The sequence below is a fragment of the Megalobrama amblycephala genome, linkage group LG6, assembly GCF_018812025.1.
Source record: "Megalobrama amblycephala isolate DHTTF-2021 linkage group LG6, ASM1881202v1, whole genome shotgun sequence".
NCBI lineage: Eukaryota > Metazoa > Chordata > Actinopteri > Cypriniformes > Xenocyprididae > Megalobrama > Megalobrama amblycephala.
The window spans coordinates 5952560-5978831 of NC_063049.1; the positions used below are offsets into that span (position 1 = coordinate 5952560).

A 26272-nucleotide genomic window follows, 5' to 3' on the forward strand; every position below is an offset into this window, starting at 1 on the left:
TTGATGTATGACCATCACCACTAGTTTATCTTGTATTCCTGCACAAGGTGACATTTTTAGTCTCCTACATATTACTGACTGAAAAGAAAGTATTTATTCATTAAAACTTACCAAACAGAACCAGTATTTCAGGAAAAACTGACCACTGCAGGTGAGGGCTTTTATTTCATTACTGTGTTAAAGAGTGATAATTGCTTGTAATTTCATACACACCGCCAGCACTGTATAGACCACTTCTAACAATGCTTGCTTTCTTTTATTGTGTTCATTACATAAAGGACAGGCACTGTGCCTGCTGTAATTATGTACAGAATTTGTGTAATAAGATATTACTGGGACACCAGAAACATATGATTACTTTTGGCATGGTTTTTGCAGTGGCATGGAGGAAACCAGATGCTGCTCAAATCGAAGTTTCAATTGTAAAGCACATACAGCATCAGTATCGCAGAATGATTGTGGGTCTGTTAATGTTCAAATTTATTTTTATTTTTTTGCGGTTTTGTCATTTAGTGAGTATTTGGTTGACACAGCTTTTGAGTTCTGTTAATATTTCGTAATAAAAACCATACTTTTAAATTACTGACAATAAAATTTTGATTCTAATGTCATTTTAATGCACATTTTACAGACACGCTAATCCAAAGCAACTTACATTGCATTCAAGACATATTTATTTAATTTCCCTGGGAATCGAACACATGACATTGACATTGCTCTACTGTTTGCTACAGAATTGTCCAATATACAATAATATAAATGTTGCAAATAATTGTAAGCAAGAGGAGAACCAGACTCAGAACCAGAATTAACAAAACATGATTACAAAGAATTAAGAATTTCCAGTATGTATAGTAGCAGTACTAAATGGATAATAAAAAGATCAGCATTGTTACTTGAAAAGATCCTCATGATCATCTCAATAGAACATATTAAGTAGTTTTAAGCTATTTCAAGAAATGTATACTTCTATTTTTTCTAAAAGCTTTGTTGCAATATCCACTGCCTGTCTGGCATTATTAAGGCTGAACTGCTTGTTTGGAATGTGAGGAAATTGGTGATGGTTTGGATACTGGGTTTTTTTGCCATCAACACCAAGTTCAGTCAGTTGTCTCACAGTGTTGGGTAAAGAAGTCAGCTGTGAGCTGTAATGGGACACCTGCTGAGCAAGGCTAGTTATTGAGCAGTTGTTGGGATGCTGTCCACTTTTGTTGTACATTGCTGCTATCAGGGCCTTTTCCACAGCCTGATGCACCTTGAACAGACACCACTCTGAGCAATCTCCTCCAGTGTCGTTGTGAGCTGCTCTGATGTCACATTGAGCCTGTTCAAACCAGCGTTTTGCCTCTCCTCTGTTTGGCCTTGGTGTTTCTCTGTGGTATGACCAAAAGTTATAATGCCTTCTAGAGTAGTTTTTATAGAACCTCTCGCGTCCCTTCCGGTGGCTTCGTGCCTCTGTGTTCCACGTGTCATAGAAATCTCGAAAGTCTCTCCAGGTTGAGGATGTGTTATGTGCAGTTTTCCCTTGTTGTAGTTCCTCAATTCTGTTTTGCAGGTATTTAAATGCCTCATTGGCAAGTTCTTCGTTGCCTGGGTTTTTGTCTGGATGCCACCGGAGGTAAAGACGTTTAAGGGCTTTTTGTTTGTCCTCACTTGACATATTCCAGATTTCATTTAAGCTTTGGTCAATTTCTCTTTTGATCTCTTCAAATGTCTCTGGAAAGACTGTTTTGGGTGGAGGTCTGGATGTCAAAAGACGTTCTATATCTGTGCAGGTGGACCCTGTTGACACAGTTGCCTTTTTTTCTCGTTTAAATTGGTAAAGGTCAAGTGAACTTACTTCAGTGAAGTCATCACTGCCAACTTGTATTTTATATCTGACTGGAAATTGTCTAATTTGTCCAAGTGGATCATCCAGTCGGTTTATAACAATGGCATAGAAATATTCACCAGATTCGTCCTTGCTGAAGCCAACATACTCTCCACTTTCAAAGTTGTTGAGGAAGTTCATATCAAGGCAGTCATGCCATTCTTCAGGAATGCGACATCCAGGTTTCGGTAAGGCACTGTGTCCTTCCTCCTTGTGACCACTGTTATGAATGCCATGATTTTCCAATGTTTTCTCAACATCCTCCATGTTATCACACACCAGAAGTTGCCCAAGGACTAGAAGGCTTGAGATGGTCAGGCAGTTCTTTAGAAGAGCATTGATTTCTCTAGTAAGACACATATTAACTTCATTTACTACTTTGTGGGCCATGTCATCATTGTGTTTCAAGTAGAAACTGCATTCGTCTTTCTGTTTTTTCACATAAACACCTGTTTCAGCCTTACTATCTTCAAGTGGCTCATGGTTTAACAGAAGTTCAGTTTGAAGTGTTTTGCAACAGATAATTTGAATCTTAGAAAAGATTTCTTCACACTTTCCTGCAGCTTCAGACTGTGAAACATCACCTTTGCTGTCTTCTCTGATGAGACAGACTAGTCCATGAAGAAAAGCAGCAGAAGACAAGTGTTTGTCAAACCAGCCACTGAATTCACATTCCCCTTCATCACAATATTGGACACTTGCTCCCTCCAGGTTTTCAGAAATTACATCTGAGAGAAATTTGGGGCGAACTTGCTGGGGAAAGAGTTGCAACAATGTTTGATGTTCATAGTGATCATCTCCAAGATAACAGCAGTTTAATTTTTCCAGCAGTTTCAGCTTGGTTTCCAAAGGACCCTCAAGTCTTGCAGGCTGGAAGACTGTGTCATTGAAAAACAAAGTGCTGGATTCATAGAGTCTTCCATCTGTTGATGGAAGATAAAGTGGGTCATTTTGGAAAGAGGTTTTGTCCTGTTCCTCTTTCAGCAGGCAAAACAGCTGTTGTACAACACGCTTCACAGCTTTCTGCTGATTTGCCTGAAGGCTGTCTTTGTCAAAACTATCAGAATGGATTTCTTGAAGAACAGTGATATATTGATCGATGGTGGGGCTCTCCTTTACACCAATCTTTTTGAAGAATTCTTCAAATTTCATGTAATTTGGGGGAATGCGGTACAAATAAGGCCTAAACTCAAGATCATGATGTAGCACAAGTGCTGTCTGTTTGGCCTTCACAAGTTCTGTCCCATTTTCCACTAAGATAATGGGGAGGTCTGAGAACAGAGAGGCATCAAAATTTATTGACTGTAGGTGTGCGTATGATTTGCTAAATACTGTGTTTCTTGTTTCCAGCAATGTGTCAGTGAGACACTGAGACCTACAGATGTTTTTCAGATTAGCAGATATTTGTTCAGGAGGTGGAGTCTCCAAGGCTCCGGCATCCTTCATTTTCTTTATGAGATGTGGAGAGCAGCGTTCTGAAGGTAGAATTGGCATAGAAGTCCATATCAGATAATGGTGATCACTGTCAATAAGTGATCCACTGATTGCAACAACCTCCCTCTCTTGAGCAAAGGCCTTATGATAATCACAAAGTGTTTGCTGAATTTGCATTGGGAAAATGAATTTAATGTTAGCAACACTGTTCAGTAAATTTGATTTATCATTACTTTTTGACAAAACCGTCTTGAACAAAAGTTTTGATCTTTCCTTAAGAACATCTAGAGGAGTATTGCCTTTTGTTTCAGGTTCAATTTGTTTTGCAAACTGAATGATTTCCTCATGAGACACTTCATGTTTCAATCCAAGGCCCTTTAGAAGCCAATTAGCTTCAGTACATTTATCTCTGAAAATCTCCCAAAATGTTTTTGGCACAAATCTTTCTTTTGGAAGCATTACCTTGTAAAGGGGTACATTGACATCATAGAAGTATGAAGCCACCTGAAGAGAGCCATGGATGTCTCGAATAAATCTGACATCTCTCAATGCAGAGACAACCCTGGGGTCCACTGGTCCAAGTTCCACTAAAAACCGCATTAAATCAAGAAGCTTGGCCTCTTTCATCATGTGCACAGAAGGAAGAATAAACTTTACACAGAACTCTAAATCATTTAGAGTCTGTATTTTTAGATGTTCTGCCAATTCTAGGTTCACCCAGGTGTTCTTGAGGAAAATACTGTCACATCCTTCAACCTGGTACAAGTTTGGAAAGTCATCCTGATGCTTAGAATTCAGAATGTATATCGTGTGTAAATCAATCCTTTCTCGTTTTCCGGTTATTGACTCAAACAGGGGCAATGACTTGAGCATCCACACATCTTGACTCTTGTTATTGGAATCTCTGATCCCACGTTGTAAAAAGCATTGAAGATCTACATATTCATCTTTAGACAGCTCCTCAAACTGTGAATGAGGTACATGATAAACCTGCTTCAAAACAGCACTGCTGTTTCCTGTTTGCAGAAGTTCTGGATACATATACTTGAGACGGAACTCAATTCTGACATCAAAGAAAAAGCTGAGGTCTAATTTCATGAACCCCAGTTTTATGAGAATGGATGCTATTTTTTCATCTTGATGCTGAATCACTTTTGATATGTTCCCCATTGTTTGTAAGAAATGTGCGTTATTTTGACTGGGGCAGATTACTGGTAAGATAGGGCTGTTGTCAAAGTGCTTCTTTATCTCACTGAAGACATTCAGATTTTCATTTTGGTTGCTTTTCTCTTGATCATCAAAGAAACTCCATAATGTTTTCAGCCATTTGATCATCTCTGCCTCCGCTTTGTAAAGCTGGCACCTTTGATCAGGTAATGACTGACTAAGCAGTTGAGCAAGTTCTGGTTTCAGATATGTTGCTGCTATGTCAATTGTTAAGTCCTTAATAAAATTTCCCTCACACAGAATTTGGACATGTTTTTTATTGACATCATTGTCTGCAAACATTTCTTGATGTCCCTGGAAAAGACTGCTAAATCTTGATATCAGCTTTGGGGATTTAGAGTCAAAGACTCTTAACATCTGATCTTCTGTGAGGAGAAGAGGGAGCTCATTGAGGTCATGGACATTTTTCTCATTGGCATTTGTCAAGCAGAAGCTCAGAAGTTTTGAACATCTTGTTTTGTCTTTGATCCATGTCTGGTTGATGGGCAAAGGCAAATCACTAGTTGTCTGGGAAGGGTCATTCAGTGATCTTTGCTTTAAGAAATGCATCACTGTTGAAGCACTGACTTCTGTCACATTCACACCAGCTCCTATGAAATTCTTTTTTATTTCATTAATTTTCCAAGAGTTTGGTACTAATTTCATCCCGATGTCATCAAAAATTTGGAAAATTCCTTCATAGTCATCAGTTGTAAAATATGGACAATTTTCTGAATGTGGTTTAGACAGACTGCACCAGGTAACTGTGTATTTTAGTGAAAGATGTGATGACTCAGAAACAGCGTGTACAGTGGGTATCACAGGAAGGTCACGTTGGCTGATTGATTTATAGACCTCTTGGATCATCTCATGCCAGACTTTGTCAACTCCTGGAGAAATGCATGGAAAGTAATTAAGGCAAGAAGACTCTAGCTCTGACTTGAGGAATACAAGAGCTGTAGGTGTATCTTTCTTCGTGACTGAACACAGACGTAACAGGAGGTCAGCATAGAGTGGTGAAATGATGTTTACTTTCAGTGACTGGTTCCACTCTGTTTTCAGACTATCACCATCTTCTTTCCACAAGTCACGTCTAGAAGAATCTACTTCAAAATTTGCATTCACGTGGACTGGTAAACCAGTTTGTCCAGGTAAGGGCAAAGAACAAAATGCCCTGCCAGTAAATGTTTGGTTAAATGAGCTTTTCCAACATGCAGCCAGAGCAGCTTGAGGAATTTTAAAATGATCTTGCTTGTTTTTTTGCTCATGGTTTTGTTTTGAGAAGCCAAAGCTCTCTGCAATGACCCACTGACTTTGTTTATTTCCAGATGAGATTTGCATTCCATAGATGGTTTTGCAGGGTTCTGCTGTTCCTGACATGAGGGATTCTCGAACATGTCTGTGAAAGTTTTCCTTGCTTACCATGCTCTTCTCTGTGTATTTCTTTTCAATAAGGAAATAACTTTTTTTCCCCTTTCCATCTTCACTGATCTCCAAGAACTGTATTTTTGTGATGTGCTTCAAGAAGACTATTAGTCCTTCAGGGTCTTCAGTCAAGGCACAGTAAAGTTCCTTGATGTCATGATCTGTGACTGTATGTCTAGATATTTCAGATTTTTCTGCCATTTCCTCTGTCCTGAGAGGGAGCCTGAACATTGTTCCAGAATTGAGTGCAAACATTTCTGGAAGAAAGGTATGATAAACATCCTCAAAAGATTTTTTTAATTCATCATCAATTGAAAACTTGCAGCCTGGGGACTGTTTTGTTATACCTTCCACATATTTTAGATTTGGATCAGAAATGCAGAGCCATTTGTCACCGGTCAGGATAGATGGACAATCTGTCAGATGATACACAGAATTGAAGCCAAGTCCATATTTTCCAGTTCTCCCTAAAGTGCCATGTTTTCCTCCTTCCCCCAGCTGCTGAATACCTTGCAGATCAGCATCAGAAAATGTTCTGTTGTTGTACACACAAAGAGCCGGGCCTTGAACCAGTTCCCATTTCTTGCCGAATATCTTTTTTGTCTTATGTTTTCTTTTGTCCCACACAAAGTGAATTTCTGTTGCCTGTGCATCATCAGCATTTTGAATAAGCTCTTTCAGAATATCCTTTTTAGATGGATATGCATCAATTATATTTTTTATTCGGACAGTTAGTTTCTCAGTTTGTCCAAATTCTTCGGCATGAAAGGGAAACCCACTGACTAAATGACTCTTCAGAGTGTGGTGTCTTGTTGTCATTACACCAAAATGACAGGCCACAGACCGAGGTATCAGATCATGGGCGAGCTTGACACCAGCTGCAACAGGCATCCATGGGCTGTCATTAAATCTCAGATCTTTAGAAAATGTCAACACACCTCTCTTATCAGGTATGAGACAGTTTGTAAGCTTTTCATCTTTGATTTTGTATAGACCTTTCATGAGTATTGTGACACACTTATGGAGGTCTGACATGGATAGAGGTTGAGATCCATATAAAGCCTTAATTTCATTAAGTGCAGCAACAAATTGCTCTTTTGTGAAATGTTTGTTGACACAAAGGCAGTCCCAGAGCCTCTCAAATTTGGAGAAGATGACTGGAAGCACATAGAGATATGGTTTCTCTTCAAATTCTTCACTTCTGGCCACTGACCTCACATTTACAAAGTGATCCTCAATGAAAATGAATGGAAATGATTTTGCATGGCTAATAATGGGATTTGGATCTTTCTGTTCCAACAAGTAATTGTTTAGATATTCATAGCAAGACTGAACAATGCTGAAAAGAGCTGTCTTTTCGAATGCATTGCAGTATTGGTGTGCTTTTAACAGCTGCTGAAGCACAGTCTCAACTGTTGGATTTGTCAGTACTCTTAATTTTTGCAGAACTGGGTCATAATTGTGTATTTGAAGGTTTGAATGATCAACTGTGAATCCAGTCAAGCTTACTAAATTGTGACAAATGTCACTGTAAACTTCAGAGGGTTTTTTGAGAACAGTGGCCTTCTTGTTTTGCTGAACTAAAGGAACTACGGCAGGAAGGAATGGTATTTGAGACAGTGTTTTCCAGTGCAGAGAATTCACATCTTCTGTGGAGTCTTTCATTGACTCCAACAGGCACTGAAGACGTTTATGGCATTTAGATTTATCCTGTTGCCAAACACTGGATATCTTCCCTGCCCTTTCTATGATGTCCTCTAAAGGGAGGCGGTCACTCAGCATTCCCAAATCTGAAAGTCGTTGAATTCTTTTTGGTGAGAGAAAGTCATTTGCTGTTCCTTCAAGAAAGCGTCCTTCCTTAAGTTCATACAAACAAGCCACTTTGCCAGAAGGATTCACAAGTCGCTTGATAAATTGAAGCTTCTTACAACTCTGTGTTGGAATGCAAGGGTAACTTTTCAGTAAGTCATCAACAGCAGGATCATTCAAGTCAATGGCATTTAGCACAAGAGTATTTCTGCTGTGTGTGTTCACAACACTCAAGTTCTTAAAAACAATGTTGTAAAACTCAGGCCAGTTGATTGTTCTCTGTTTGATCTCTGTCTTGAAGCCGCAGTCGATGAAACTCTGTCTTACCCATGATGGAAGAGAAACAACACTGGAATATGAAGCTCCCAAGCTCAATAACACTTTCAATGCAATGTCTCGAATTACTCGGTTCCCCTCGATTTTTTGATTCAGAAATCTCACATTGTCCATTGAACACCAATTTTGTCCATTGCTGAAAAGCTCCAGAGATTTGCCATTGGCATTTTGCACAACTGCTGAGTAGAATGACTCAACCATGGGTAAAAATGCTTTGCTTACTGTCTGTGTGTTAGGCCAGAATGTATGGAAGGAATAGTTATGGATATGTCCATTTTGGGTCATTTTTTTCAGCTCAAGCAGTGTAGTAATGTAGGCAGAGGTTACGGCATCTTTCAGTAAAGCTTTGTTCCACTCAGACTTCACTCCTTTTTCCCATAGACTTTTCCTATTAGATGTAACAGCAAAAGTTCCATTGATATGGACTGGAAGACCTGTCCCAATTGAAAGAGGAAGAAAGCAAAAAGCCTGGCCAAAGAGGTTTTCATCAGGGGACCATGCGTTAGTTTTTGCCTCTCTATGCAAAGGTACAGCTATGCCTCCAATTGGAAAAGAAAAGGCATGTTCTTGTTCATTTCTTCTCTGAAACATTTGCATAGAATCCTGCGACCCAAAACATGAGTACAAAAGCCAGTACTGGGTGAGGGATTTCTCTGAGTCATCTTGAACTATTTTAACAATGTGTGCATTGTTGACATCACCACTTCTGAAGGTGTTCTCGATCTCTTGGAAACGTGTGTCATTCGAGACAGGAAATGAATTCATGACTTCTCTGGATATTTTGAGAGGAGTCTGAATCTGATCATTCCACAGAGGAGTCGAAGCATTTTCAGGGACAATTTGAAGGGACAGTGATGTAATGCTTTTCAGAAATAGTAGGTGTGTGTGTGAGTTGTCAGTCAAATGATTTTTAAAACTCCTAATTCGCTCTTCATCATATACCTTTGAACTGATCTCTGACTTGTTGGCTTCCTCCAGAGTGCGAAATGGTAATTTAATCAAGGTGCCATTGTAAGCTTTCTTGCTGTTTTGCACCGACAGATCACAATCAAAAATTCCTTCATAAGATTTAAACTGTCCAGGAAACCTTTTGTACAGTCGTTCCTGGAATGGGTCAAGTTTAATTCCTGGGTTTCCTTTGCTGACTATGTGCTTTTCCAAATGGGTGACATTTGGATCAAGTATGAGAAGGGTTTTTCCACTTAAAATCGAGGGAATATCACTCACATGGTAAACAGCATTAAATCCAAGCCCAAACTTTCCAATCATCTCAACTTTGTTTTCCTTTGATGCTGACCCCACTTTGACAATGTTTCTCCAATCTTCTTCTGAAAAAAGCTCATTGTTGAAGATCCAAAGGCATGGTCCATTGCAGAGGGCCATTCCATCATCAAAGAGTGTTTCAGGGGGATCTCTATGTTTTCTGAAGTCAAGGAGGAATTTACATGTGGTTGCCCTAGCATCCTCAGCATTTTGAAGGAGTTCTTTGAAAATGTCACTTTCTTCATCATACTCTTTAAGAATGTTTTTAATTCGTTGAGTAATTGGTTCAGATTGTCCACACTGTTCTATACCAAAGGACTCTTGCTCTGCTTGTATGAACTGTGGTTTTAAGATGCGAGTACTTAAGAATGGGACTTTCAACCATCTTGCAGTGATGGGTAGAACTTCTTCATGAATGACATAGAACTCCTCATTGTCTTGTTTCAGGTCATCAAGTCCTTCAGCACTGATGTCACAGAAGACTGTTTTGGACAAAGACTGCAGAGTAAAGTTTTGATTTTGTGCCATAACAGGCACAGGGGTACTGTCTTTTAAAAGCTTCTCATTCTTTCTCATCCAGTCAAGAATGGCAATTGATACTTTAAGTTCTGTCTTTTTTCCATAAGGAGGACACCTGCAGTCAATTCTTTGTTTTATGTCACAGAGTATGTCTTCAATCTCCTCATTGGACAGTGTTTTCTTCACACCAAACTTTGTTAGCAGGTTTTCATATTGCAAAAATTCTTCAGGCACTTTCTTGATGTAGGGGCTTAGATCCAATTCAGGTGGATAGGCTAAAACTATATCTCCTGGACAAACAAACTCACTTTTATTCCAAATCCAGGGGATGCTTTTTGTGTCCAATAAATTTGTGAAATTTCTCATGTTGTCTTGCATGAATGTGTAAATATTGTGCAGCTTGGTTTTGAACTGAAAATCTGAATTTGGGTTGACTATTGATCTCAGTGCAGATAGGTTCTCCAAGACTTTTTCAGCAGGAGGGGGATCATAAAGTCCGAGATTTTTGCAGACATGTCCTGTTAGCTCAGATGTAAGTGGCATTGCATATCCAACAACTGAAGAGTACTTTGAATCCCTTACTTCAGCTGGCTTAAAGAGACCTCTCTTAGGATTTTTACAAATGATTCCATTCAAGAACTTTGGATTTTCACAGGGAACCCACTGCCTTTGCTTCAGCTCTTCTATCTGCGCCTTGGTGAATTTTGAAAGGAAATCATTCTCATTCAGGACTCGAACAAGAGTATGTGCTTTTTTGAATGCCTTATCTGGTGAGTGGTCACAAAGATTTTCAATATGATTTATAACTTGGAGTATGTTTTCTGTTGATATTTCTTTTTGCTCTGTCTTCAGGCCAAGACGTTGCAAACTCTGAAGCATTTCATTGGTCTTTGTGTAAATAGGTGGGGGAAAGAAATCTGCCTCAAAAAGATCCTGAAATGTCCTGTTTCTTGGATCAAAAACGTTTGAGGTTCGTTTGTGTTCTCCATGAGTTGTCTCAATAAATTTGAGACTTTTAGTTTTCATGAGCAGCTGCTCACTTTGTGAGAGTAGAATGCTACCATTATTCAATATCCAGGTCATTACTGTCTGTTCCTCATTTTTTTTGATAGAGGCTGTCTCAATGCAGTCAACCAAGCGAACAGCCACCTTAGCTGCATCTAAGAGTTCAATATTCAGAAGAGTCAAAAGTCTGCGATCAGCTTCATTTGCACACTGTACAATGGTCTCAGGCATTGGCAGATCATTTGGAATGGCTGGATTGGTGGTTGAAACAACTGCTTGCTTTGATTGAACTGCAACATATTTCCCAGACATCATTCTAAAGATTGGCAACATGGAAAGCAAGTTCTTTTCAGCATTTGAGAGAGAATCCAAAGAAGAGAGGTACATTTTCAACTCCTCTATTTCCTGTGATGAAGCAGAGGCAATGCCTTTGATGACCTGATCTCTGTGTGAGTTCACAAAGACTTGTAGGACACTTCTTGGTGAAGCTGGAAGAACATACCTCTCAATGTCATGATGTCTAAGACACCCATCTCTTTTTATGACTGTACACCCCACCATCCTTAACACTTTCTGAACATGATCTGACAAGCTAGACGCTGTGCTACTCTGAAAAATCAAAGTTGTGCTACTCTGCAACCTTGCTAACAATACAGAATTGCCTGAACTCTGTAGTGGCTCCAGTGGTATTAAAGGTATGTCAATAAAGCTGTTTAATTCTACCAATTCAGTGCTAAGAAACTTCCAGAATTCAGCTAGCCAGCTCTTTGGTGGATGATGATCTTCTGATGTTTTCCATGTCACATGACCATGGGATATCTTCCAGTCGATGGGTAAATGCTTCTTGGTGAGTGCAACAACATGATTAGCATCCAAATTGATTATGTTGTATGTGCCTGAAAAAAAGTGAAATGAATGAGACCAAATTTCACAAACGTGTAATATTAATGTCATATTATTATAAGCATTCACTATTAAGTATATTAAACAATTTTCTTACTCTTTGTTGCTAGTTTTTTTAGTTGCATAGTGCAAAATTGGCTCAGATCATTGGGTAAAAATCTTTCTTTACAAAATGGCAGCAATGTTCTAAACAAAGAAAAAAAGATTATTGATTAGTACTTTGACAACACAATATAAACACACTCAAGAATTCAAGAAGAAAAGAGACAATTATATCACACCTTACCTTGGAAACTTCTCATTGTCGATCAAAACAGTGTCCTGCACTCCATTGCTAAATGAAGTGAAGGTTCCATCACTGAGAGGCAGAAGCTTAAGGCCTTGTAGTTCTGTGTACTTCTCATCACTGAGAACAAATTCAAGAAGAGAGTATTTGTCATCTTTACTGTGGTTTTCAGCCTTACTTCTGTGAAGGACATCTCTAACATAAGACGGAGTCACCCATGTCAAGGTATCACTTTCAAGGAAGATTTCTTGAACATCTTTCAAAACATGTTCTGGGAGTGTGACCAGGTTCTCTTCTTCAGCAATCAGTAATCTTGATATTGCAGACATTGTGTCACTACATATATTGTTGACTGGAAAAACTGCATCTGAGGGAGACACCCAGATTTTTTCATCTTCGGCAAGGTGAAAGATCTTGTATTCAATTAGACCCTTCAGAGTGTCTGTTGCAACTTCATGCCATCTGTCTTTATGTACAGTCTTGGATAGGTCAGGCCAAAGATTGTACACAGTGGCAGCAGGCAGGGTTGATTTTCTGGATAACTGAATGGCATCCAGGATCATCAAAAGATACACATGAGGAAGAATATCTTTTATAAGTAGTTCATTCCACTTTGCAGACTCATCATTCTTCTGATCCTCCTCTTGCCACTTAATGAACCTCCGATTATCTGTCAGGCCAAAGCAAGCATTGATGTGAATGGGTAGCCCAGTTTTGTTTGATTCATTGTTTGGAAGTGGCAGAAAGCAACTTAGTCGCCCATTGCAAAGTGATCTGTCTTCATCTATTCGAAAAGCTGCATCAACTTGAGGGTAGAAGCTCAGCTTACTGGCTAGAGAGTCAATCTCTGGTTTATATCCTTGTTTCAGAAGGCAAGTTGTCACAAGCCACTGGGACCTTGTTTCTTCCATTTGATGGGAAATATGTGATGCCGTTTTGAAACAAATTTTTCTGTCAAATGATTCCTGCTTGACATGAGAAAGGTCAGTGTCAAATTGATTCGACACTGAAACTTTTAGCCTATTGTTGCAGAAGCCATTGGTGTCAATATGCTGCAAAGTAATGGATGACACATTTCTCAGGAAAAGAAGACTGATGTCTGCATCAGCTATGAAACTGTCAAAAAGCTGTGTAACTTTTTTGGAGTCATACAAGTTATCGGAGATCTCAGAAGGCTCATTACGCAGAGGGAAACGGAAAAGCGTTCCTTTGAAGTATTGCTCCTCACTGATGACCTTCTCCCAGGAACAACTGTTGACTTGACTGACAACATTTTGAAAGGGCTGAAACTGATCTCTCAAGTTCAAAAGGCTCTCTCTGTCCTCATCGTCATTCAAAGACCATCGGTAGCCTTCTTCATCATCTCCAAACATCTTCTTTTGTGGGTCAAAAATGGCAAGGTGTTCAGAACTGAATACACATGGCAAGTCTGTAAATAAATAATAATAATATTAATTTTATATAGTGTTAACGTTGCCAGTGTTGTGCCAATTCCCATGTCAAAATCTGACTCTGTACCCTGAGGGTCAGTTATTAGGGCCCAAGCCACTCAGGCACAGAGTCCTTTTGTTTTTCTAAGGAGAATTTTTTTTTTCCGTTATCCAGGGCTTTTTGGGGGCCTTAATGTGCTCAAAAACTCTTGAAAATTGGCACACACATTAGAATCTTGAAGAAATCTTGACTCATTTGTCAGGATTGTAATCCAGTAATGGGCAGGAAGGAGGGCCTCTATAGCGCCACCTTCTGAAAAAAGTGGGGGGTTAATTTAACCTACAGACACCAAACTTTCTAATTTACAGTCATAAGCTCTGACCAACAGTCCGATATTTTGGTCCCCTATTCTCTTAATTAGTAATGGGTGTGTTTTGGGCGGCATGGCGCATTTGCACGCGGCAGAATTTGCAAGTGGAAAAACTCAATGGAAAAACTTCTCTAGTGAGGAAACGGATCTGTGCGAGGTTAAAACGCGTGAACAGACCACCTACGGGATTACACCAAAACATTTTTATCTTTATGCACACAATAATAATCTTTTACATTGTAATCCTTTTCTTTTTAATAATTGGCATGTTTGTGTACTGCTGCGCATCGTTGTGTGTGTAACAATCAGAGTGTATGCATGTTGTGCACCCGCATATAGGCGCATATTACTAACGCGGTCTTTAATTAACAAAACAAATATTGCACCATTGACTTTAGACCAGGTTTCAGTTGGTCAATGGCACAGTCTATTTAAGTTGCCTCAAAATAGTAACGTGCCAACAATGTACCTGAACACACCTCATTTTCAGACCAGCACACCCATGGCAAACAAATGGGCGTTAATGCATTGCTATTTAAACAACGTGGCACAGGACGTGAAAATGATAACTGTGTCAGGCTAAAACTAGCAAAAAACACTTGCGTTGCACCTGGTGTCGCATTGTGCCAGGTGTATGATAGGGCCCACTGAAACCTGGTCTAAAGTCAATGGCGCAATATTTGTTTTGTTAATTAAAGTTTGGTTAGTAATATGCACTTATATGCGGGTGCACAACGCACGTATACTCTGCTTGTTACTAGGGCTGAAACGACATTATCGACAACGTCAACAATAAAAAATTGTGAACAAATATTTTTGCTGTCGAATAGTCTTTTGATCTCATATGACCTATTTGAAGGGCCTGCAATAACGCGGTTTGACCAGTGGAATACTGTAATGCAGCCCTCCTGGATCAAATCCAGTAGAAGAAGACACAGCGCTTCGGAGTGCATAGTGCAAACGAAGTTGAACCCATACAATGTGGGAGTTTAACAGCTTACAACATAACAAACATAGAGTTTAGCATAACAAAAAAAAATGTTGTCATGCAGGGTCACCATCTCTCATTCAAACTCAGTGTTCACCACAGGTCCATTTTCTCACACAGTAAAAGATGCATCGCAGAGCATAGAGGGACACAGACTGCGCGCCGTCAGATAAGATAAATCAGGTTACCTTTGATATGAAAGAAAGTCTTAACTTTTAAATTCTGTCAATTTTACTACAGGATTCAAACAATACATGTGGTTTTGACGCTCTTTAATGTGGCGTGACAGATCGCTGTAGCGCCTCAGGTCAAGCAGCACGTGAACCTATTATCTCTTCCTCTTTTTTGCTATTACAGCACAAAATAAACATGAATGAACATCAAAAGTATGCTGAAAGATACAGAACAATTAACTGAAATGAATCCACCTCTGATGTACTCACTTAATCAGAGTTTCAAACGCAGAAAGACTGCAATAAAACAGCTTGCAAACAAATGTTACATTTACCTCAGAAAAGCCATTCAATGTCCATAAACTTGATAGTTAGTAAAAAGAAAAAAATGAAAAAATCTAGAGAGGAGCATTTTTCCAAACTTTTTGCACAATATTACATATTCATATTTTTACTCTTATTAAAAAGTTATTATCACAATTCACAGACTTGTACAGTCTCAGTACCAGTCATTTTAACAGTATGTTTTAACAAATTCAATAAAAATACACTTTCAAAAGATGAAGTGATTTTCTTGTTTTAATTATTAAAGTATAATTCAGTACTTCTCAGTAACTAATTGCTAGTGGAATAATCGAACAGAGAATACTGATTAATCAGTGCAATAATCGATGATTAGTCGATTAATCGTTCCAATAATTGGTAGATTAATCAATTATCAAAATAATCGTTTGTTGCAGCCCTACTTTTTACACACAAAGGGATGTGCAGCAGCACACAAACATGCCAAATATTAAAAATAAAAGGATTACAGTGTAAAAGATTATTATTTTGTGCATAAAGATAAAAATGCTTTGGTGGAATCCTGCTTTTCCCGGAGATGGTCTGTTCACACGCTTTAACCTCGTGCACGAGCAGTGTCTTTCCTCACTACAGAAGCTTTCAGTTCCCTTTCAAGGGAACTCGCGCTGCGTAAAAACGCTATGGGAACGCCTCTGCGTGATGTCGTCTGAAGCACGAATGCAATCTGTCCAATCAGGAGACGGAACGTCATATGCGGGTGACGTCACTGACCAGGAACCATAAAGCCAGCCCGAAAACACTGTCATTCAGCTTCTGTGTCTTCAGCAAGCGCTAACGTGTGATTTGTCCTGTCTATTTATTGTTGTCTGTTCTATCTATTGTGATTATGGCGAGCAAACAAAATTTCAGGAAGTTTGTTCACCCCTGCCCGCATTTATCCCAGGAAATGATACACATGGAATGCCCAGGCAGCTCTCGAGGGGGCTGCCTGTGTGCACTGCCTGTGTGCACAGCGTCGTGCTCCCGCCGAGCTCTCTTTGAGGAGGGTGGCTCGGCTCGCGTTTCTCAGGGCTTGGGTCCCGTTTCTGCCGAGGCAGTTCGGCGCCTTAGGTCTTGAGATTCGCATATGGATATAGCAGAGAGGTTTGAGACGGGCCATGCCCTATCTTTGCCTTCACCTGCTGCATCTAAAAAAAAAAAAAGTATTTATTTCGGGGCAGGAAGCACGCATTGCGGTTTCTTCCTCTCCGGTGGATACAGTCATGTTAATGGCGTCTAGTTCTGAGGAGCTGAATGTTGTTAGCGTGGCTATGGGAGTTTCTGAAGACTCGCCACTTCAATCTCCCGCGAGAGGTTTACAGTTTTTTCCGACCTCCACACTGAGGTGTTGGGGTTGTGGAATAAACTTTTTCTCATACTATATATTTTACATCAAAATGTGTGGGTATGAGAAAGCACGGTTATATGGCTGCTGGCGGGAGCAGCCGAGGCCAGGTATGAACTTCTCGCGCAGACAACACCAGACAGAGCGTTGCTATCCATATTTCCCCTACCGAGGAGTTGGAAAGAGGGCCTAGCATTGTCACTCCGAACCTTTACCAAGCGTGTAGATGCGGTACTGACGCCCTTGCGTATGCAGGGCATCCGCATTCTCAACTACATAGACGATTGGTTGATTCTCGCTCAATCAGAGCAGATGGCGGTTCAACATCGAGGTGTTGTTCTCGCTCATATGGAAAAGTTGGGGTTGAGACTAAACGCAAAGAAAAGTGTGCTTTCTCCTGCATCAGAGAACCACTTATCTGGGCGTGGTATGGGATTCGGTGATTATGAAAGCCCGTTTATCTCCGGCTCGAATAACATCAATCCTCAATACTGTCTTGGACATAAGGCAAGGCCAGTCACTCACTGTAAAACAGTTTCAGAGACTGTTAGGTCTGATGGCAGCAGCGTCCAACGTTATACCTTGCGGCCTGCTGTACATGAGACCGCTGCAGTGGTGGCTCAAAACCAAGGGGTTCTCGCCGAGGGGGAATCCATTTCGTATGATCAGAGTCACGTGGCGATGCTTACGTGCTCTAGACATATGGAAGCAACCTTGGTTTCTATCCCAGGGACCTGTGCTGGGGGCTTTCAGTCGTCGCGTCACGATAACGACAGATGCATCCCTCACGGGCTGGGGGGCGATCATGAGTGGTCGCTCGACACGGGGTCTGTGGCAGGACCATCATCTCACATGGCACATAAATTGTCTAGAAATGATGGCGGTATTTCTAGCTTTGAGATACTTCCTCCCAGACCTCAGAGATAAACATGTGTTAGTCAGAACAGACAACACATCAGTAGTCTCGTATATAAATCACCAGGGGGGTCTGAGATCACGCCCGCTTTACAAACTGGCGAATCAGATTCTTCTGTGGTCCCAAGGGAAACTGCTATCCCTTAGAGCAGTTTTCATCCCGGGATACCTGAATGTGGGAGCAGACATCCTGTCGAGGCAGGGGCCGAGGCCCGGGGAATGGAGACTTCATCCAGATGTGGTGAAGCTCCTTTGGGAGAATTACGGCGAAGCCCAAGTGGATCTGTTTGCGTCTCGAGGGACGACTCACTGTCCACTGTGGTTCTCCATGTCAAACCCAGCACCTCTTGGGCTGGATGCTATGGTACAGCCGTTGCCGAGGCTATCGCTGTACGCATTTCCCCCGATCGCTCTGCTCCCGGGAGTTCTGGAGAGAGTTCGCCGGGACGGGGTCCGTCTATTATTGGTAGCCCCGTACTGGCCGGCCCGAGTATGGTTCTCGGACCTGGTTTCTCTCCTGGACAGGTCTCCGATGGAGATTCCGGTCAGGGAGGACCTTCTCTCTCAGGCGGGCGGTCTAATACTGCATCCCCGCCCGGAGTTATGGAAGTTGTGGGTGTGGCCTCTGAGGGGGCACGTCTCATAGATTCCGGTCTCTAAACTGAGGTTGTTGAGACCATACTCCAATCCAGAGCTCCCTCCACGAGGAAACTTTACGCTCTGAAGTGGAGATTTTTCACTTCTTGGTGTGAAAATCATCAGTGGGATCCAGTTAACTGCCCGGTTAGCGCGGTGCTGGACTTCCTGCAGGATAGATTTTCTACAGGGCTATCCCCCTCCACACTAAAGGTTTACGTGGCGGCCTTAGCTGCTTACCACGCTCCTTTCAGTGGAGTCTCTTTGGGGAGACACCCGGATGTGACTCGTTTCCTTCGTGGCACTATGAGGATGAGACCTGCAGTACGCACGAGAGTTCCGACATGGGATTTGGCCATTGTATTTAGGGATGGGTACCGAAACCTGGTATTAAATTGACCCCGGGGCTAAATTTTGAAAGACCGGTGTATCGATAAGCTCTGACGTTAACGGTTCTGCTATCGGTACTGAAGAAATTATGAAGAAAATACACGTACATTTATTATTGCTATATAGACATTATCTTGCAGATTCTATCTCGCCAGAGTCGCCAGCTGTTTCTATATGCAATAATATTAGGACATTTGTCTATGATGCATTTTTGCTTTCGCAAGAAGAGAGATCGCGCTCACGCAGAGGAGCTACAGCGCGCGCAGCCGCTCACATGAAAGCCCTGTTTAATGGTGACGATTGAGGAGAGAACTGAAAAACTAAACGTCTGCATACACTTTAGGCCTATGCTTTGATATTAAGCTAATTTCATTTTTGATTTTGATGTTGGCTTTCAAGGATCATCAGAAAGAAGATATCTAAGGTAAAACTATTAAAAACTAGACGCGTTTCGTCTAGCACACATTCATTCTCTTCACCGCTGCGTGTGTTCGTTCCTCCCTAAACTCAAACTTAACGTAAGAATCAGCACAGTCGGTGATTGTTGTAAAATGCAGTCTTTACTGTTGCTAAATTGCAGTAAATGTTTGAAAATTATCATTAACGTTTAAAACGTTGAAAGCACAATAATCCGCGCAAGAGACGTTGTTCCTCAGGCTGAATTCGCAAAGGCTACACGTTGGGCTTCAGGTGCACGTCCAAAAGATCAAATACACACAATAGTATGTTAAAATGACCGGACTGGAGTGTGTTTAGCTACTTAAATGCAGTTTATATCGGAAGTGTACATGAAAATCCGATGTGTGTTAATATCTATTGTCTTAAAGTGACAGCAGTCATCTTCTGACAATTATGCCATCAGTGTTAATCAAACAACAAAATGCAAAGAGAAAATCACTCACAGCACTTCTTCTGAATATAGTTAGCTTTAATAAGAGTTAAATCTATTAATTTATACTGTGAAAACCATGCAGTGTTATTTTACATTTGGTTACTTAGATTTCTTTTATAGGCTAGGTCTATATTACTTACATGAACACAAGAACAAATAAAAGCACTTTATTTCATTTGTGTCTTTGTTTTATTGTATTTGGCAGTTTGTTTCTTTGTTCATGTTCTTACTGTATCTTATATGAAACACCAAAAATGCCAGACACTATATAATATAAAGCAAAGTTAATTCTGATTATAATAAATATATATATATATATATATCAATCAAAAAGTACCGATAAGAATACCGTTAAAGTACCGGATCGATAAGCAGTATCGGTAAGAGTAGTAATACCGTTAAATCCTTAATGATACCCATCCCTAATTGTATTACAGGGCCTGTCTATGGCCCCCTTCGAGCCCAACGAAGAGGTGGCAGAAAAGTTTCTAACACTTAAAACAGTGTTTCTCATCACTATTTCGTCTCTCAAGAGAATTGGAGACATTCAAGCCCTGTCGGTTGCTCCATCGTGTCTAGAATTTGCGCCTGGCAATGTGAAGGCATTTCTACATCCCAGACCGGGATACATTCCAAAGGTTCTCACTAATACTGCGAGACCTATCATGCTGCAGGCCTTCTGTCCTCCTCCGTTTACGTCATCGGACCAGGAAAAGTTCAATCTGCTATGTCCAGTACGGGCATTGGATGCATACGTTCATAGAGCTGCCAACTGGAGAAAAGATGACCAGCTGTTCATATGTTTTGGTGCACCAAGAAAAGGTCTACCAGCATCTAAGCAGAGAATGAGCAAGTGGGTGGTCGAGGCTATCTCACTTGCTTATGAGGCGGTCGGGCAGCCTTCACCATTGGCTGTCCGAGCGCACTCTACGAGGAGTATGGCTGCCTCCAAGGCTTTTATTTCGGGGGTTTCCCTATCTGACATTTGTGATGCGGCAGGCTGGTCCTCACCGCACACATTTGTAAAATTGTACGAGCTAGATCTCGGCTCCGCTCCAGGGGCACAGGTGTTACTGTGAGTTGTGCGCTTCAGCTTCAAACGATCGGTCGTGGCGACGTTGGTATGGCGTTCCCATAGCGTTTTTACACAGCGCGAGTTCCCTTGAAAGGGAACGTCTCGGTTATGTATATAACCTTAGTTCCCTGATAGGGAACGAGACGCTGCGTAACTTTGCCATACTCCCTGCATGCCCGAGAGCGACTTGCTTCAGACTTTGAGAAGCTGAATGACAGTGTTTTCGGGCTGGCTTTATGGTTCCTGGTCAGTGACGTCACCCGCATATGACGTTCCGTCTCCTGATTGGACAGATTGCATACGTGCTTCAGACGACATCACGCAGAGGCGTTCCCATAGCGTTTTTACGCAGCGTCTCATTCCCTATCCGGGAACTAAGGTTATATACATAACCGAGACGTTTTTCTGCTTGCAAATTCCGCTTTGTAAATAGTGATTACGCCATGGTGCGAGCGCAACTGGCTTTTAAAGGGAATGGAAAATGAGACTCTGGTTGGTTTTTTGCGTGTTACGCCCAAAACACACCCATTACCCATTAAGACAATAGGGACAACCTTTTTAGACCATGCACCTAGTGCACTGACCATTTTCCCTGACCTTAAACTAGAAAAAGTGGATTCAGACACACTGTCTAAGTGAATCTGCGGCATGCGCTTTAGACCATGCGCTTAGATCATTAAAATAGGGCCCATTATCTTTCCTTTGTGATGCCTACAATAATAATACTTTAAACATATAACCTACCCTCTGGCAATTTAACATCATAATAAAATTCTAAAAGAATTATTATGATATTACTGTGAGCACATCATTCTATGGAGGTTTGCTTTGGTAGTAACTTGTGTAAGCTGGGCTAATTTAGCAAGCAAATCTGTTAGCATGCTAACCATTAGGAATCTAAGAATTCAAATACAACACAAAGATCACATGTGATCATTAGTACCTTTGGTTACATATGTGGAATATAGGACTGAGCGATAAAACGCTACTGATATTTATCAACGGTACATCTTAATTGATAACGATAGAAAAAATGTTCGATATAACTCTCGATATAGTTTCACTTAAATGCATAAAAATGTAAACAGACATGAAGTTCGGTTGCATGAACAACTCTCAAGCACACACAGTATCTTTATTTCTGTGCTACAAATATTCAAATCATCACAGAAGTACTGAGATACAAGTTTATAGTTTAGATAAAACACTAATGTCTATGTTATCGATCAAAATAGAGCAAATCAGCTTTAGAAAGAAACTTGAACGTGCTGAAAATGACGCATTTTTCGATTACATTGTTGCACCACCAGGTGGCGACAAGTGACTGTTAAAAAAATGTATTTGAGGTTGAATCTTCATTCAACAGATTCTTTCAAATACACTGATTCATCCAGTAATGAAACAAGAGTATTTATGGGCATGTCATTGAATCATACATCCAAACAGAATTTTTAAAAATATAACTAATTTTAATATATTTAAAATTTTAAAATATACTGCAGCAATTATTATTTTGTAAGAACTTCTAGTAAATTACATGTTATTTTGTTTGGTTGACATTTAGAATTGTGATCTCGGTTTGAAACAAACAAAAAAAAGTTTCTCAATTTATCCAGAACTGTGCAGCTCTAAGTTTCTTTAACACTTATTTATTTAATCCTGATATAAAATATAAGAAAGATTAGTTTACATTTTATTTTGCTTTGTTTTAAAAATTATTTGTTGTTTGCCTTAATTAAAAATGCATTGGTTAAATTCTAACATTTTTTTTCTACTCAATTTTATTTTAATAATTATCAATACCGATCAATATGAAACATTATATTGTGATAATTTTTTTAGCTGTATCACCCAGCCCTAGTGGAATATAATTTAAAAAGAAATTAACTGACCAATTGTGATGTTAACGCATTGCTACATAAATCAACAAGCGATACTGTAGGATTTCTAATCAGCAGGCACTTAGAAGAATACCCAAAAAGGTAAATTATTATAATGTACTTCACCTGTAATGTGATAAACAGAGTTGAAACCGATCCCAAATCGCCCAACTTTTGTTGGGTCATCCTGCTTGATGCTTCTGCCAACTCTCTGAATTCCCTCCCAGTCTTCCTCTGTGAAGGCTGCATCATTGAAGGCATAGAGAGCAGGTCCTGCCAGATCAAAGATACAAACAGCTGATCAAACAAAAATGAAAATGAAAACAACACACTTTGCCTTTAGCACATTAAAGACTTTCAGTATCTGGTCAAAGACTGGTCATGACAGAAATAATGAGTTATGTCTCCCATACTGTATGCTCTTATTTTCAGCTCATTCTATTTTATTTTGGAATCAAACTGGTACTAACGTACCAGTGATTTTGACCTAGTTTTGAGAAACAAAGTTTTGAGATGCAGTAGTGGTGACTGGGTCTTTTTTGTTTAAAAAAGAGGAGAAGCATAGAGGGCAAAGTTAGTCTAATTTATTATTTTGGTTGCTTCAAGCTGCCAGCTATCATTAATGTCCAATCAACAATCACATCATTTTTTCCCATGCAAAATCATACTCACAACATTTACAGAGCTTCAGTTGAGCCTTAACCCACTTCTACTGATATGTTCACATACACTGTAAAGCTGAATAAGTTGGGAAAACTTAAAATATTTGAGGTCAGCTACATCAATTTTTTTAAGTTAAGAAATTCAAAGTTTATGTAAGCAAAACTGGCAGATTTCAATTATGTACTCATACATTTTACTTGCTTTTAAAATTATCATGTAATCTTAACTTATTTAAGCTTGTTTCAAACTTAGCTCAGAAAATGCTAATTGGTAAATAATAAACACTACTAAATCCTCCACTTAACATTAATCTTACACACACACACACACACACAAAATGTATATAATGCTTAATTTTAGTATTTATTCTCCCTTTTTTTAGTGTCATGGCAAAGCTTGCTGGGAAATTTAACTTAAATTTAAGTTTGTCTAAATTAAAAGAAACAAGTTCATAAAACTCAAAACAATGAAACAATTCAGATTACATAAAATGTGTCAGTTCCATGATCTCAAAAGAAAAATCTCAGAACTCAAAAAAAAAGAAAAAAGGCAGAAGGTATAGTTGCAAAACTCTTCATGGTTGTGAATGAGGACAAATGCAAAGTCCTATAGTATAGTATCTTTGTTGCAGGCTGTAAAGTAATATTGAAAGCTTACATTACATGACCACCTCTTAAATCTGCTCCCAGTGTTTACAACACAAATACCTTGATACTTTCCGAGCTCTTCAGTCCACAGGCTCTGAGTCCCATAATGCCTCTCATCATGAATAAACACCACACGTGAAGCTCCTGCATCATCTGCATTCTGTATCAGCTCCTGATATGATACAGCATAAATATTATCAACAGATACGATGAGATATAAGATGCATACCGTTTGACAATGATGCGATATTTAATGCTTTTTTTGCTTACCTTCAATATTTGTCCTCCATCTGGGTACCTTCTCAAAATTTCTTTCAAGTAATCAATGAACGGTGGAGATGTTGCACCAAATTTATTTCTGCATTGAACAATGGAAAGTTTATCACAACACATACAGAGCAACTTAAAAGTTCACTGTGTAATAGACTAAATACAAAATCATCTTAATTTAATTGTTAGTATGCTTGAGATAATTTGTAAAACACATAAATTGTAAAACATAATAGCCTACTCTTTTTTTCATAAACATGCTTTATCTGATGACTCAGTGTACTTTAACTCTCCACTCCACCATATTAGTTCTGGGCACAAGCATAAAACTGTCACAATGTGGCTGTAATGAGCGCATTATCTCTGAGGAGATAATAAACAATAAACAGTCTGTAATAAATCCAAACAAGGAACACTTAGGAGTATCTATAAGAAATATAACACAACCACAATATAACAATGATGATAACAGACAATTGAACTAGGGGGAAAAAAGGGCTTAAATACATACAGGTATAATTAACGTAACCAGGAACATGTGAACTCAATCAAAAACCACAGAGACAAACTAACAAAGGGAACACAGTCAAACAGGAACATAAACTGAACATAATCGTTACAAAAACATGCAGTGAATAAAACCACATACTTCTTTTTCTTCTTTTGCCTCGATGCTGAACTCATCGTGCTTCTTTACATTCTCCTGTGTGGTTAAAAATGAAAACTGTTTAAAAACAATTAACTTCCAAATTCTCAAAAGAAGCCTTTTTTGAACAGTTATTCCGTGGTAATTGTTGTAATAATATTGTAAATGTAATCATCTTTTTTTTTTCATACATGTTCATGAGTCCTTTGATTGTCCTGGGCTGTGTTTCCCAAAAGCATTGTAAGGCTAAGTTTATCTTAGAACCATTGCCACCAATGGTCTCTACGTCAACTTATGCATATGCTTTTGAGAAATGCAGCCCTGAGCAGTTAAACTGCACACTGTTCTGTAGAAAAATCCTACAGCTCCTGCACATTTTTTGATTATCCGCAGCATTTTGTGATTATTTGCCAATTACAGAGCCAATGGGTGGAGCTTGACGTCCAGCTCCCTCTCTCTGGACATAATCAGTGGAGCTAGATTGTCTTTGTCAGGGGTGGGGAACGTTGATCCTGGAGGGCCATTGTCCTGCAGAGTTTAGCTCCAACCCTAATTAAACACACCTGAAGTTGATCAAAATCTTCACGATTACTAAAGTTACAGGCAGGTGAGTGTTTTTTCAGGGCTGGAGTGAAACTCTGTAGGACAATGGCCCTCCGGGATCAACGTTCCCCACCCCTGGTCTATGTACACCCTAAGCTCCACCCCTTAGATCCACAGAGGTCAAGCTCCACCCATTTGGTTCTGTGCCACTTGCAGACACACATTATTCAAATCATATTTTAGTATTTTAGATCTCCTCGTTCTGAACAACTTTGCCTCAAGAACCAGTGTAGTCATTCAAAGTTTTAAATATTTTAAATTATTAAAAAAAAAGTGGGTGGGGGGTGGGGGGGGGATGCAAACTAGTTTTTCTCAGCAAAACCAGTAGTACAAAGTAGTTATATTTCAATGGTAAATTAGCCTACCTGAAATTGCTGAAAAATAGTCATTTTAATCTCTGATTAAGGTGCTTACATGCTTGCAAATGCATAATATTTCTATTAAAATATTAAAATAATGTAACATAAGAACAATTATGGACTACATTTTAAAAAATCGTATGTAAAAAAGCTTATTCATGTGTGCTAAATAATAAAAAAATGCCATTTTTATGATCCCTCTTTTTAAAATAAAAATACATTTATGCTATATTAATATTATATTATATTAATAATCTTCAAAAACTTAGTAGGCCTAGTCTTTTTTTTCTGCAGGCGGTTATCTCCTACCTTCAGTGGTCCTGATGTGGTCCTGGTGCTCCTCTTCTCGAACCCAGAGCAGAGTGAAATCAGCGACCAGAAAGAGACTGATAAATGCTCACTGATTCTCTAGGTTTCTGTTCACTAGAACGATCCTGTTTAGCGAAAACGAAACTTACACTCCGCATTCACTCATAGTTCAATGAATGAGTTGTCAAATAAACCAGTTTTCACACAAAAAAACGTAACTGTTAACTTTAACGTAAACTGTTGCAAACCAAAAACAGGAATAATTGAAACCCGAGGTTAATC

The 26272-nt window shown here is 39.6% G+C and overlaps 1 protein-coding gene across 1 annotated transcript; it reads right to left on the minus strand.

Annotated features, from left to right (window-relative positions):
- Nucleotides 1–594: 594 nt before the first annotated feature.
- Nucleotides 595–26129, minus strand: LOC125269752 (sacsin-like). The gene is made up of 8 exons (XM_048192714.1): nucleotides 25991–26129; nucleotides 24723–24776; nucleotides 24074–24161; nucleotides 23864–23975; nucleotides 22620–22766; nucleotides 12057–13485; nucleotides 11868–11956; nucleotides 595–11763 (listed from the first exon to the last, which is right to left on the minus strand). Exons 2-8 carry the CDS (start codon nucleotides 24755–24757, stop codon nucleotides 953–955), a joined length of 12711 nt encoding a protein of 4236 aa, XP_048048671.1. The 5' UTR covers nucleotides 24758–24776; nucleotides 25991–26129; the 3' UTR covers nucleotides 595–952.
- Nucleotides 26130–26272: the final 143 nt, after the last annotated feature.

Coding starts and splice junctions, on each gene's coding strand:
- LOC125269752 (XM_048192714.1), bottom strand. CDS start 24,757: ATGAGTTCAGCATCGAGGCAAAAGAAGAAAAAGAA. Junction 24,162..24,722: donor AGGCAAAAGAAGAAAAAGAA/GTATGTGGTTTT, acceptor TGTTCAATGCAG/AAATAAATTTGGTGCAACAT. Junction 23,976..24,073: donor ATGGAGGACAAATATTGAAG/GTAAGCAAAAAA, acceptor GTATCATATCAG/GAGCTGATACAGAATGCAGA.